General features: G+C 42.1%; 1 protein-coding gene across 2 annotated transcripts; it reads right to left on the minus strand.

The window, feature by feature from the left end:
* Positions 1 to 3,520: 3,520 nt before the first annotated feature.
* On the minus strand, positions 3,521 to 14,568 carry cpn1 (carboxypeptidase N, polypeptide 1). Of its 2 annotated transcripts, XM_079577601.1 has the most exons (10): positions 14,298 to 14,568; positions 13,982 to 14,229; positions 12,589 to 12,785; positions 11,713 to 11,868; positions 8,341 to 8,517; positions 8,123 to 8,234; positions 5,389 to 5,528; positions 4,239 to 4,338; positions 4,048 to 4,166; positions 3,521 to 3,852 (listed from the first exon to the last, which is right to left on the minus strand). In XM_079577601.1, the coding sequence occupies exons 2-10, from the start codon at positions 14,214 to 14,216 to the stop codon at positions 3,748 to 3,750; spliced, it is 1,341 nt and encodes a 446-aa protein (XP_079433727.1). In that variant the 5' UTR covers positions 14,217 to 14,229; positions 14,298 to 14,568; the 3' UTR covers positions 3,521 to 3,747. The 2 variants fall into 2 exon arrangements, with proteins under 2 accessions (XP_079433727.1, XP_079433726.1); XM_079577600.1 differs by having other exon boundaries at positions 13,982 to 14,568.
* Between the last annotated feature and the right edge of the window lie 410 nt (positions 14,569 to 14,978).

A 14,978-nucleotide genomic window follows, 5' to 3' on the forward strand; every position in this document is an offset into this window, starting at 1 on the left:
GACGCCACCCACTTTTCCACACATCCCGAGCTGCCCCGAACCATGCCTGACTAAAATACGGGGGGGAAATGTGTCCTAAAGTCTAATTCTATTGCTGAATAACGTGCAGAGTAGTGTTTTTAATAGATTTTATATCTTTAAGAGAGTATTTAAATAAAGCAAGTTCAACATTTTGATTTGGATAGTTATACTCATATACTTATAGTCATTTATTAGACTACATGGAACCAAATTAAATGAGGTTCCATGTAATAAACTCAAAACAAATGCACAACGGGCTGCTAAAACTGACAGACTGGTAGTTCCTAAATAGTTGCATGTGTAGTCCTGACATAGACAGTAAAAAAAAAAAAAAAAAAGTCCTGACCAAATCTTGCTCAAGATCTGGAGAAGGGTCCTCCTCATGGACCCCAGCTGCACAGTGCAACTGGGCCAAAAGCAGAGGGACAATTAAGTCTCCCTTAGCCTTGCTGACATAGGCAATAATACTATTAAGATACATTGTGTAATACAGGCCATGCAAAAGTTCAAGTAGAGCTACATTTGTAAAAAGTTGTAGTAGTAATAGTAGTAGTAGTAGGCTTAGGGATATGCCTACAGAAATGCCCCTATGCCCAGGTCGGAGGCGGGATCCTCTGGCAAACAACATCCTGCTGTAGTTAAGCTTTTTTTCTCTCTCTCTCTTTCTCTGGGATACTCTGGGCTAGGATCTTTAAAAAAAAAAAAAAAAGTTGTAGACTATAGGAGGCCTAGTAGTAGTTGCAACAGTCATTACAGAGAATGATACTGAAAAGCCTGTTTGTCTTTTTTTTCTCTCTCTTTTTTTTAATTCTAAGTTTTGTTTGAAATCAGAAATATTGCATTAATATAAACACATATTTCCTGATTCCAACATGACCTCACTATGCAACAGGCCAGCACTTGTTTCTCTGTGTCCACTCCACCCAAAAATGTGTTCAGGCCGTAACACAGCTCTTTTAAGTCTGTTAAGTAAAATGCAACCCCAAAAAATGTTTCAATGCCCTCCCTCTTTACATGTCCTTGTAAGATAAAAAGAGGTTCAGAGGAAGTTGATTTTACAGTTGTGGCTTTCTCCTCATTCACAAAACGTATCTTCCCAGTCATTTAAAAACAATTAAGTCAAAGAACCTCTTCTCACGTTGAGAAAATCACAGTTATTGCATGAGTGATTGCATGTTTGGTAAGCTCTAGCCTCTAAGCGTGACCCTGCATGTGTGTGTGAGTGTGGTGTGTGTGGTGTGTGAGAGTGTGTGTGTGCATTTTGCAGCGTCGACAGTAATGACAGTTTCCTCATGTGAGCTCTCATGACCAGAACAATAGCAGGAAACCTTTGGAAACCTGTTGTCTGAGACCTGGCATGGAATAGAGAAAGGACATACAGAGGAGGTCACACAGGATCATCTTTAAAAAACAGTTTCAAAAGACCTTTCATACAGTGGATTATACAGTTCACATCCAGTAATTACATCCAGATGCAACCAAATCCAGTTAAACCTTATAGTTAAAATAAAAGTCTTATATATGTCATATAAGGGTTCAATTAAAACCTCAGGCAGTCATTTCCCCAAACTGTTTAGTCAGTGAGTCAGAGCCAGGGGGTAGTTGGTGGGCTTCATTGACGCCACATCTAAGAGCATTACTCCAGCGACTCAATAACTGGGAAAGCTCCAGATCAGTGACACTATAAACGGCTGCTTTGTCCCCCAAAACACTGGTCACTCTCATTCAGGAGCACTATGTGGGTCTGTTGTTGTCTTTCTGTATTTCGTGCCAAATAATCGTCACTACTATGGCGTCGTAGGCCGTAAGCAGAGAGTGCCACTGCTGGAGGGCACAAGGGTGCTTATTGTATCAGCCGTGAGGACGCGTGAGCTGTGACCGTGTTTGAGTAGGCAGAATATGGGGTGATTGTAAAAAATGAGATGCTGTGGTTTGATTGAAAGGATGATGATACCAATGGCTTTTGAGATCACGCTCAGTGTGAGTCATTATTGTATGAAAGGACATGTATTTTCACTGGACAAACTTTCAACATGTATTTGCTGTGAATATGATAACATTTACAGTAGGTTTTATTCCCACCATACACCTGAATGAAAAGAAGGGGGCATCTGGCTTACTAGACTGGCTGAAAGCACATTTTAGACAACATTAAAGAGACTTTTACTTATTTTTGAAGTTACTGAGTGGGTCGGCTCTTCAGTCACTGGTGCGGGCACTTCACATTTCAAAAGAGGTCCTGTTATTTCCTTTTCCTGTTGTGTAGTTCTTTTGTTGTTTGAGGAATCCGAAATCACTGTCATTATTCACTGTGAAGCTAAGTGTGCCTTTCCTTTTTCCTGTTCTTGAGGTAAAAGCTGGCACTGGAGGAAACACTTGTCCTACTTTATGTGGAAGAACAAGGGGCCTTATCTGAAATGTGTAGAAGTCTGTTGGCTAACAAAACAAACAAGCACACACTGATCTTATTAAACTACATGTTGGTGAATGTTGTTGTGCTAGTTACTAGGATGGACTGTGTGAATCATCACATGTTTTTTTAACCTGTGTCCCAGACTTGAACAAATGCACAGACCCATGTTTATCATCTGCTGCCCCCTTGTGTCACCATGGAAAAGGTTCAAGACAGGCGGACTTCCCTCATCCCGGACACTTCCTCAAGGGGGATCTAAAGATTATTCCAGACCAGACGAAGGAAAATCTCCAGTTTCCACCCATGCCTAGAGGAATACGAAAAAAAAAAACGAAAAAACTGCCCAAGATGTATATTGCAATACAATTATGTTGTCTTTAACTTGAGTGAAATAGTAAAAAGAATGTGCAATGTAGCCAAAAACGATATAATGTTTGGTCGGGCTGTTCCCCTATTTTACATATTCACATTTACATAGTTCATATTTAGTACACAGTCTCCAAAAAAGCTTAAAGCTGGAAAACCTGTTTTTTTTTTATTTGCTAGGTTGTAGAAGGATGTTTATGTTGTCGAAGTCAATGGTCAAATTGTAATAATAATAATGATAATAATAATAATAATAATGGCTTACACAAATATTGCATTTTTTTCAATACCCGGTGGTGGTAAGCTACTAATGTAGCCACAGCTGCCCTGGGGTAGATTGACAGAAGTGAGGCAACCAGTCTGTGCAATCAGCCCCTCCCACCACGACCAACCACTCACTCACACATTGCATTCATTCGGGCCTATTGTTTTTAGTGGTCGGGGACACCGGAGTACCCAGAGGAAACCTACACACACAGGGAGAACATACACATACACAGAAAGGCCCCCGCCGGCCGGGGATCGAACCCGAACCTTCTAGCTGTGAAGCACGAGCGCTAACCGCTGTGCTCCCGTGCCACCCCGGGTCATAGAGGTCTTTGAGAGAAAAAAAGTTGAGAACCACTGCTTTATCAGACTAGCAGGTTGTCGCATACAGAACAATATGGACATAGAGACTCTCTTAAAAGAGTAAAAACATTCTTTTATTTCATTCCTTCCTACTACATTTTAACATCATTATACAGTAATCAACACTGAACCATCTTACAAATTCGACATACAAATCAAAATGACAATTTTGTTACATAAATACACAAGTTATTCACTAAAATCACAAAAACACAGAGCCACGTTGATTATAAAGGGGAAAAATACATGTTTTGTAGCACTTCTCATTGTTTCTGTGTCTGAGCTTATGTGGTATATCGTCGTCTGTCCAGGGCGTTTCATCTCGGACCCAGTTTGAGCGGCGCCTTGTTGGACGTCAGGTTCCTCTTGTGGGGCTTTCCTTTCAGGCTCTGCTTTGGTGCAGGTTTCAAGTAAAAATTTAGCTGGTGAAGAAAAAGTAGATGAATTGAGTGAGAAAACAGTGTTTGAATGTACATGAATAAAAGGCTCATGAGAAATCTTTGCACATCATTTTTTTCAAGTGATGAACTCAGGACATTTGCCTCAGCGTAAAGTATCGTATCTTTTGAATGGTCATGTGACGATCTGAAACCCATAAATAGTGTATATTGTCTTACCAGAATAGCTTCAGCTGGGCCGACTGTGACTGTGGTGGTCGAGGGGAGGTATCCAGGAGCAGAGGCGGTCACTGTGTAGGTACCGGGCAACAACATCCTGAAGTAGTCTCCATCCGCTCCTGAGAAAATCAATTGTACATGTTTTTCTATATTCAGCCACTAGATGCCAGCGCTTTCCCACTGCCGCTCACCGCTCGTCATGTCGTGGTTGATGCCAGCCACTGAGATCTCAGCTTTTCCCACCGGGTTGTTGTTCTCGTCATAGACCATGCCTTTTATCCCATGATGCACCTGGACAAAACATTTTAAAATACCTTAGCAAGACAGTCAGACCAAACCAAATGTCCTATTTCTCCAAAGTGTGAATACTGTATTTCTACTACATAACATCCTGTTGGTTTTCTAATCATAGCTTCATCGACCTCAAATCACTACTCTGTCCTCATTTGGGCTTAATGATGTTGTTGTTGTTGTTGCACATGAGATTATAGCCCAGCATAGGCTACAAGAATTAACTTGCTGAGGAATTGAGATGTTTTCTTTAGCTTCAGTCAGTGAGCTTTCGGTCAAGTCCTTCTTATATTGAAAAAATAAGGAGTTAACCGAGGCCTATCAACCACTGAACCAAAATGGTACAAAATCAAAAGACTAGATAGGACTGAACATGACTTAAAGGGGGGGTATTATGTAAAAATGTTAGTGTGTCATTCCCTCCAGAAAAACATGCCTCCTGCGTTTGCTCAGATTGATTCACGTATTTTTGAGTAATCTTTGGATCTCCTGCCAGCAGCCATTTTCCTGCTGTTTTGCAGGAGGGGACGAGGCTCCCCCTGGGGATGAGGCCCCTCCCATTTTCTCTTCCTCAGTTCAGCCCACAGCATCCACCCCTGAAGATTTCGCTTTTAATTTGCCTATTTCAAATAGTTTTGTAAGAAACCCCTGGCTTATGTTGTCTGTACTCATGTATGTACGCATAAAAAATTAAAAACGTACTGAAGGGGGAGTGCTCATGGGCATGTCAGACAGGCAAGGAGTTTCTTAAAGAGACAGAGGCGAAATCGGAGCGTCAGGAACTGTGTTGCCATGAGGGAAATTTATGTTAAGTTGTTTTTGATATTTGCTGCATTTTCCAAACAATTTTGGGTGGCATAGTTATTTGCGTATGCTATAGAATGGTACTATGTGCCTGAAAAAAACACAATATCCCCCCTTTAAAGTGGACCAAAACATTCACTTTTCATTCATGGTTGTAAGTAAGTAAGTAAGTAAGTAAGTAAGTAAGTAAGTAAGTAAGTAAGTAAGTAAGTAGGTAGATAGGTAGGTCCTACTATCATGGCTGACCTGCTCCAGATAAGAGACCAGGGCTTCCCGGTTGGCCAGCCACTCTCTGGGCAGAGCTGAAGCAGGAGGGAACTTGTCACAGCTCAGCTCCAAAGTGATCTCAAAGCAGTTGGAGTACAGGTAGTTGAAGTCCTGCATCCCTGAAAGACAAAGGGTATAATAATAGTAAAGAGATTTTTTTAAATGGTGCCTATGGTAAAAGGCAAGTACAAGTTTCTACCTCTCATTAAAGATGTCAATTCAGATTGTGTGTAAAGTATAATGACCGCTGACTCTATGGATTAACTCTAGCACTACAAAAATACTATTTGCCATTTGGTCTCTTAGCTACCATAAAGTATAATCCTTGCACAGATAAATGATTCATTGCTGAGTTGGTCAATTGCAACACAAGAAAGTTTCCTCAGAAAAGCAAGACTTTTCGTGAAGCCTTTATAGACATGAGGACATCGTAGGGAGTGAAAGTTAAAACTTAACCTCCCAGACAATGACATAAGACTTGGACAAATGGAGTTGTCAAAATAAACTTTAACATGCTCCCACTAACGGCGACTGCGGCTCTTTTCATCTCATGCAAAAGCTCGCAAAGAGTTTCAGAGATTCAAAGACTGGTGCTGAATGTCAGCCAGCCAAGTCGAGGGCACATAAACATGAGAGACATACTGTAGGTTTGTTATAGTTACGGATTAACTGAACTGAAATGCCTAGCACGTCTAGACCATTTGGATTCAAAACATAACATTTTTTACTGTAAAAGAAATAAAAAAAAACTCCCATCCCCCATCCTCAATCAAAAAGAGTTGACTTTGCAATGTCTGGTGCTGCCAAAACCTCTCGTAACTCTTCGCCTAAAGGTGTCCAGCTCAATAAATTGAACCGAACTCTTGTAAAAGCTCCAAAGAGTCACGAGAGCCAAATGAACATCAACATTTTGGCGAATGCTCACATCGCTGAGGTTTTTATGCGGCAGAAGTGAAAAGAATCACAAGACAGATGAGGTCGGTTTTGATTGTTGAAACTAAAATGTCCTGCGTTTACAAGCAAGTCCCTTCAGAGAAAATAGGATTGTGGTAATAAAGCTAATAAAATACTCTTGGAACTGGTGACGATTAGGTGTCTGTGGTAATTTGTTAGTCAAATTGTCAAATAACGCTCGTGCAATTGCTGTGAGGTTTGACATCATTTAGTAATAAAAATGGTAAATGCTTATAATGGAGAATAAAGAATTGATGCAAATAGGATCTGTGATTTTTGCAGCTCTTGTGTATAGTTAAGCCAAATAGTTTTGAATTACACACAGTTATACCAAACCCATAGTTCAGACAATCACCACAAGAACATCCTTAGTTAAATAAGTAACCCATTATAAGAGAGTAACCCAAGTAAACATGTGTAGTTGACATATGGAGTCTTATAGGGCGTCCTATTGGTTGTAAATGACGTCGCACCGTGTGTAATGTTCGACCAGAGGTAAGTGAAGGGTCAACTATTGCAGAGGCGGCCTCAGAAACGACACAGAGAAAGCATGCCATGGGAGACGCTCAGGGAATCTCAATGATGCGAAGCCCATGATTCATGCAGGTGGCCTTGGCTATATTTGTTAGCAAGTTGATAACAGAAAGAAAAAAACATGTGCACAAACATTACCTGGAAAATTGCTGATGTTGGTACTAAACTATAGGTAGTAATAATGCATAAGAAATACAAATTGTTGTAATACTGCAATGCCAACACATGCCACTATGGGTGCACAATAAATCATCAAATTCTTGTTAATGGAATGGAAGCTTATTTGTATGGCGCTTTTCACATGACACAAGTCACACAAAGAGCTTCACACAGTTTAGGGGATTTGTTCTTCATCCACTCCACAATATAAATATTAGGTGACTCAATGTTGCAAGAAGCCACAATTGCAAAATCTTGGAGGTCTTCCATCTGACTGAGAGTTTTTTTGCAGGAAATCTTAACTTGCATAAAATTAAAAGGCAGGTTTTTGTTCCTTAGATAAAGCAGTGCTCAGTAACTCATGCCCCTAGAGGCCATAAGCGCCATCGCAGGTGTCCGAGCATGTTGAGGTTTTTTTTTTACTCAATAATTGTCCGTGAGAGTAAATACTACACCAACAGAAAAGACAAAGGGATAGAGGGATATTGTACATTGTGCCACAACTCAATGACACAATGGAGACATTTTTTTCAATCAAACTTCGCTGTAAATACTGTCTAAGTGGCGCTAGCCCACAGTTAGCTTTGCCCGTTAGCCTGTTAGCTTCTTCTTCGTGATTCTATTAGTGTGTATTGGGGCCTCCGGGTCGGAGCAGGGAAGTTGCGATTGTGGTTTTCTGGCCAGAGACACCAGGGGGAGATGAAAGACCCCCCAATCATCCCATTAACACTTCTATTACCCCCAGAGGGACTATGAAAAGGATTTATTAAGGTAAACAAGTTACTTTTGAAATAGTCTACAAGGCAACTAATCGCTCACAAAACGTACGATTGTTTGTTTCCCCTCATATTGTGCAGTCCTATTTTATTAAAAGTGATATAATTCAGCATTATCATCCCCAGATAAACAAAGAGGCATGCATTAGGGGAGGCATCTAGAATCCATAAATAAGTTACCAAGATGATTAACTGTTGATTCCTCGGAAGGGATAAAAAAAACAAGTTGGAAAAAGGCATTAGGCCCAGAACTTGATTTTGGAAATTTTTCGATGCTTATTGTTGCTCACCTTTAGACAGGGAGTACCAGCTGGCTCCATTGGTGATCCCCTCATCAAAGTAGTCTCCGCAGTTCCATCCTTTGTGCATCCAGCTGTGCGCGTACGAGTAAGTCCTGGCCAACTGTCGTCACGTACACAAACACCCACGCAAGCAAGTCATTCACATGTTCCCAATGCAATGCCCTATTCGTCATGATGCATCTGGAAACAATATGCGCCCGTCTCACCTTTCTGAAGAGTTTGTCATCAGCAGTGGCGGCGTATGTGGTCCTTCCTCGAATCCTCGGGTCTCTGGATTTGTCGAACGGGTAATTGGCCACCACTGCGCCTCCGTGCAAGTTCGCTGACAGGATGAAGTTGTAGTTCTGCATCCATTTTATGACAGCTAGCGTCTCCGGTTCGACCTAAAGAGGGCGTTTCAAGAGGTACAAGAGTTAGGCAGGCGGTAGCTGATACCCATCTCATTCATGTTTGGGCCTTTGACCTGAGCATTAAAGCCCTGCGGTATTTCAAACAACAACGTCTTATATAAAGCTACACTTGGAGCCAAACATCAGAAGATTGAGGACATCTGTTTTTATGTTCACCGTCGACCACATTCCCCCCCTGCCTCGTTCAGTTTTTGGATAAATTTGAGTTTTCCCTGACATACCACCGAATTTCACAAAATCTCCTGGAAACTCAGTCCTTGAACACACGATCTTTAAATTGTCCAAATAGGTTGAAACTACGGTGTTATCTGTTAGTGCAAGCATTTTAACTTCTAGCCTATACAGTCCCGTCCGTGCTTATTAGCTTAGTGCCATATGTTATAAACACAGACAGAGGCTAATGCCAGTCCATGTTTAAAATATGTAGGACAATAAACAGTCCCGGCCTACTGCTTGTTTAAGAATAACCCACTCCATTGGCCTTGAACACAACAGCTGCCACCTTGCTGTGTGAACGCAGGCCAGGTATTTAGTGCGGGTCACGTTTATATAATGTTTACATCAACAACGAACCACCAGCATCGTGTGGTGGCCTGTCAAGAATGGCACTCGCAATTGTATAGTGGGAGATTATATTGGAAATCGAAAAAGCTTAAGTATGACATGTGTTTTTTCTCATTGTACTATTGTCCATTGTGAGCACATAGGTCAAGGGTCAGTGTGGTCTCTTCATTGAAGCAGCGGGAGCACAATTTCTGAGAAAACATTCAGAGCCGATGACGTCTTTGTAATAATATAAGAGATAAATCCAAACAAAAATGAACAACAGCGATGATGTCATGATGAGGCTCCACAAGAGAAGGGCTGCACAATCTAATCTCTAATGCAATATGAATGGTTGTAATTCATAAAGCACAAAAAGCACACCACCTATTTCATTTGTGATCATTTTCCAACACACTCCAATCAGCTCAGGGGAATCCTGGCCCCACAAGGAACCCTATTGTACATGTTTTGTATCACCAGGTTTAGGTAGGGCTGTATTTTTTCTAAAATATCCTCTATGGGATCTTTTCATGATTAGAAAAGCTGCTGGGATTCTTGTATTAGATTTAAAGAGACTAGATGCAAGTTGGTCATTTTATGCTCACTACTGCCAACTCAGGTCTTATGTGTAACTGCAGCTTCTATATTAAGCTTGTGCATGACGGCACTTCGGTCCTAGCCTGGTTTTACCAGACCCTCGCACTCATTGCAATTCGTACAAGGGTCTGGACTTTCACAATTGAGCTCTGTTATCAGGTGGGAGGGGTGAACTCCTTTGAAACTATTGGATCTGATTTTCGCTAGTGTTTGGTCGTGACGTATGTAATGCGCCCGAGTGAGTGAAGCAGCGATCATAACTCTTGGGGGCATTCCTTGCGCATTCCAAGGCATCAATTTTAGTTTCTGGATATTTGGGAGCCGAGCCAGAACGGATTGAAGAGCTTCCGTTACTTTTGTATCCGCCGTCATTGCCAAACTACAACCAGCAAATGCGGCGCAAATGCTTGGCGTCACCTACAACACCCGCCTCCCCCACTCGCTGAATGGTAGGTTGAAATTCAACCGATGTAACGCAGCCACTGAGATCAGGCCCAGATGTACATGTAGGGAAATGATAATTGACCAGAGTTTACGGATGGCTAAGACCAGGCTACTTCGGATCCAAAGTAACAACCTTTTGAGTGACAGTGCAGGATTTTAAAGGCAGTTGTGGTGAACAGGTCTGGGCTCATTCTACACATTAGGACATTGCTGGAAGATGTAGGGGGAGGAAAATACTTTGTTTTAACATTTTTAAACTCCGCACAGTCCCTTTAAAGTATATTCAATTTTCACTCAAACGTTGGGGCTCCTGGATTGTTTAAAAATGGGCACACAAAGCTTTGAATGTTGATCTTAAATCTAATCATAATACAATCAGAACAAGCATGATTAACAACCCACAACAGCAGCTTTGTTATTATTATCGTAAATGCTTGGCAGAAAATATTAAATAAGTCTCTGTACAACTTTTTCTCAGCAGAAACGATTTCAATTACTTCACAAGACAACAAGTAAAGTACAAACAATAAGGTCCAGTGAAGAGAGAAATATGATGTTAAGCCAATACATTGAAGTACTTTGCAAACTCTTTCCAAAACCTAATAATTATAGTAAATGCCAAGATGATTGATTTGCAGGAACTCAGCTTTCAAAACTAGCTTGCTTCTTACTGCAACACATGGACAGTATTTTAGCAGAACATCACGACTTAACCCTGACTAAACCTTGTCCAGTCTGGCCCAAAAAACATATGTTTTTCTGTGTGTTTTGCGTAACTGCGGGTAAAGCCTGTTTTATGACTGCGTGCCCTCTGGATTAACCTGCACCGTTTGGTTCATTTAAGTGGTATTAGGGTTGCAGGGGCTTGTGGCTTCAGGACAGAGGGAAAGGTAGTTGGTGAATGTGATCCCAGCCCATGAATGAAGGATCTGTAACAGTGGCACAGTCAGCCTTTTGTACGTTGGGAAGGCAGCCGCTTGGGGAACACAGCCAGCCAGCAAATGGGAAGAGCTTCATTTCATCAACATTCATTTTGAACACCGTTGTAGATGTTTGTTTGTTATTTCAGTTGCAAATATGTTGCAACGTTGGAGTTAATTTGCAAGAACCACGCAGAGATTTTCTTGCGTGGACAGTGATGTGACCATACAAAGATGATAATTGCGACAGTAACAACAGAATCACAGAGTTGGAAGAGATTTAGCAGTTCAAATCCAAAACAGCATTCTTTCCTGTAACTATCCATTTTAAACTTTTATCCAAACATGTTTTACATTCTTTTCTGAAAGCTTTGGGGAAATGATTGTACCTAAGGCTAAATAGTATTTTTAGACAAGGGAACCCTTTCTGGTCTTAAAGTGCCGTTTATATGACTCGATACAGGTTTGGCAGAAAGATAAGCAAACACAGTGACAGTGTTTGGGCACTGAATGGAGCCAAGTAAACAAACATCCACAAATACAGGCCATGTTGCTAACTTACGTCACACTTCAGAAAACCTATATAATCCAGCCCACTTTTGTGTCGCATTGGAACAAAAGTGAATACAGTTATTTGGTAAAGTATGGAGTAGGCACTGACCTGTTGCTCCCAGTTGTCCGGCAGAGGGAGGTGGTGGTTGCGCCCGTTAGTTTTCTCATAGTAGTACATGAGAGCGTTCAAATCTGGGAAGTTACGGTTGAGATCGATTTCCCTGGCGTTCCCTCGGCCCACTAGGTAACCATTGAGCTCTGGACCCTGTTGAAACACACACACAAAAATAACTAATCACATAATATTAATAGGAATAATCATAAAGCGTTAATGCGTTTTGGATCGTTCCGTTAATAGCTCCTGGGGTCCAAGCACAAATCACCTGCCTAATTGTGTTCATTTATTAGGCTTTAGGACGGCTTTTACCTTTTTCCACACCGGATTCTACAGTTTAACACAATCGCTCTTATTGTTTTGCAGACGCTGTTTTGGCTGCACATCTGTTGATGCGTCAAATTACAGTGTGGTGTGCATGCGTGCGCATGAGTGACATATAATTTGACGAGAGACATTGTGCACACATGTAAAGGGGGTTGTGTCCAAGGGGGATGTTTCATGCCCCATATAATTCCAACAAAGAAGTATTATCATACACATTATTGCAAAATCGCATCATCAAGTCTTTTGTACACATGTAGTTAGGATAAAAAAACATCTTGGTTTAATAATGTAGGCTATGTATTGGAGGGTTGCTTAAGTTTACAAAGAAATGTTTCCATTGGCAATAACATAACAAAAAAACTAGTGGAAACTATTTGTCAATGAGAAAAAATAGTTGGAAAACTAGCACAAGCCAGCCAGCAAGCTATATGTACTGCTTTCAAACCCAGATAAATGCTAAGTATTGAGTCAGAAAGGGCAGGGAGTAAAATCTTTGCCAATGTTTGAAGCATTACTAGGGGAAAAACAAAAGCTAAGTGTTACCTGTCTGGCAGCCACCTCGTATCCGTCCGGGTTCATAGAGGGCAGGATGTGAATGCGTGTGTCGTAGATTAGTCTGGTGATCCTCTGGTTTCCTGCTCGATACTCCTCACACAGGAACTGGGCAAACTTAATGAGCAGCTCGCGGCCCAGCACTTCGTTGCCATGCATGTTCCCCACGTACTTGAACTCTGGCTCCACTGGGAAGAAACAGGAGGAAGAGCGGGTTCACAGGTCAAAACACCACATACAAGGTCCGTAAATGACATTTACACTGACGGAGAGAAAACACACAGCACAATGAAAACCATGGACGACTGTATGATTATAATTGCTGCAAGAAAACCCCCAAGGCTGAAACTGCAGGGCCTGCATTAGATTTGGGACCTTTGTGAGTGAAGTGATCAGACTGAATTATTTGAATAGGCTCTTCTGAGCTTCCTGTGGTTATCAGTCACTGATTGGCTGAGCCACTTATCCAAACAGCCTCCTGTTCTGGATTGGGTTCCTCCTCTCGGGGGTTCCTTCATCAATCACAGCAGCAGTGCTGACTGAACCCTCAAACTCCACAGCGAGACAAAACAAACCAAACTGTGCTATAAAAATTACTTTATATGTGTGGTACATGAGGCTAAATTTATGTAGCTCTTGGAGAAAGCTTTAGGGGCTGTGGGGGTTAAGGGATACTTTTATGAATATCCTTCACTAATTGCTTAAGGCCCCAAATGCTGCTTCGGCAGTACAATTCTCCTTCGTTTCTTTAGCAAGGGGCCAGCTGGCTTTGGGTTCAGAGAACACCATGCTGGGCTGAAGCACGCTCCTGCACTGAGCCGCATGTGAAATACATGCACTTCCTAAAGGCTGAGGTGACAGACCTGAGGGCAGCCCCTCCATGAAGTGCACAGTTCCTGTTTTTCTCTCGGTCACCTTGCAACAGAAACGCTCACATCCTTCTATTCTACTCAAGGAAGCCTTTACGTGCAGCCGCAGGAAAAATGCAAACTCAACCTTGGCCAAAACAGCATTCCCTGAATAAGCCCAGTACAAGTAGCAGCACATAAATTATGTGAAGAACCGTTAAGGGCTGATAGACGTGTTTGACCCTGTGGTATGTTTTCTGTATAAACAGTCACATTATTGAGGTTACGGTTCCCACTTTGTGAGTGATAGGTAAAATAAACACAAGTTGATTCAGTAGTCATGACCAGTGAACGATAATTATGAAACAAAACAAGCTATTTAGACACAACAAATGCAACCTAAAAATACAAGCCTTTTTGAAAAGTAAGACTAAAAGCTACAAACAATGCATGACTGATCAAACTAATAAATGTTTCATCCTAACATAAACAGAAGTCCCCTGAGTGTGGCAGTAGTGTCTGACAGTGTTACCCACATGCTTCGTGGACCCCTGGGTTGTCTGTGATCTCCAGCACATACAGATGCCGTCCCTCCACGCTGCGGCCGATGCTGTAGATGCGCGTGATGTAGGGGCACTCGCTCTGCACGGCGAACAGGGCGCGCACCATGTCCTCATAGCGGTGATGCCTGAAGTCCGCTCCCGCTGCCGCCCCCATCAACCCGGGTGTGAGGGCACACAGCCAGGCCAGCAGACTCCAAGTGTGCTGCATCACGGTCCCAGTGCTGGAGAACACAAGCTTCATCAATCCAAGACCAGTTCCAGAAAATATCTCACTCTCACAAAGTCATACTGCCTGTTTTCTGTTGGGCTGTTGCTAGTTTGATTCCTGTGCTCTCTCCTCCTCTCCACAGATACGGGCTCCACTCCAGAGCACGTAAGGACAGCCCCCGCCGCTTTGCTCAGCCTTTGTCTTGCTCTCCTCCTCCTCAACAGCTGCCCCTCTCTGCCTCTCTCTCCTCTGCGCTCGGGGTCCTTGTCAAGTACATGCTACTTGCTTTATTGCCACTTAGAATACTTCTGCCTCAAGTGGTTCACCCGGCCGCCCCTCCGCAGTCCCTTTATGCCTCAGTCTTGCTCTCCTGCTCTCTTCCCCTGGGAAACAGAGTTGTTACCACGGGCACAGCTCGGCACAACCCCTACAGCCCCCAATCACACATTCATTAGCTCTTAAGTCAACACACAGCTCTATGTGCAACCCCAGCGCCAGAAATGTCGGGGAGCCCTACACGTATTGATCTGACAAATTATTATTATTAACAACAAACCAAAAGTGTGTTCAGAGAAAATGATGCCTGAGAGCAAAGGCAGGTAGTACTCAGTTACATTTACCCGAGTAGGATTATTTCTTTTTTAACTAATTGTACCTGAACAGTTTTATCACAGAATACTTTGTTCTTTTACTTGAGCAATATTATTTCTAAGCATCAATATTCTTACTACAAGAGTAAAGAAGAGCTTTGTTTTGACGTGT

The sequence above is a fragment of the Gobius niger genome, assembly GCF_951799975.1.
Source record: "Gobius niger genome assembly, chromosome: 19".
NCBI classification, from domain to species: domain Eukaryota; kingdom Metazoa; phylum Chordata; class Actinopteri; order Gobiiformes; family Gobiidae; genus Gobius; species Gobius niger.

What these genes read in the sequence shown, in the direction of transcription:
- cpn1 (XM_079577600.1), bottom strand. Translation starts at nt 14,249, where the DNA reads ATGAAGCTTGTGTTCTCCAGCACTGGGACCGTGATGCAGCACACTTGG. An exon ending in CGGACAACTGGGAGCAACAG is followed by an intron (nt 8,518 to 11,712) that starts GTCAGTGCCTAC and finishes CGCCCTCTTTAG; the next exon opens with GTCGAACCGGAGACGCTAGC. An exon ending in TGGTCTCTTATCTGGAGCAG is followed by an intron (nt 4,339 to 5,388) that starts GTCAGCCATGAT and finishes TGTTTTGTCCAG; the next exon opens with GTGCATCATGGGATAAAAGG.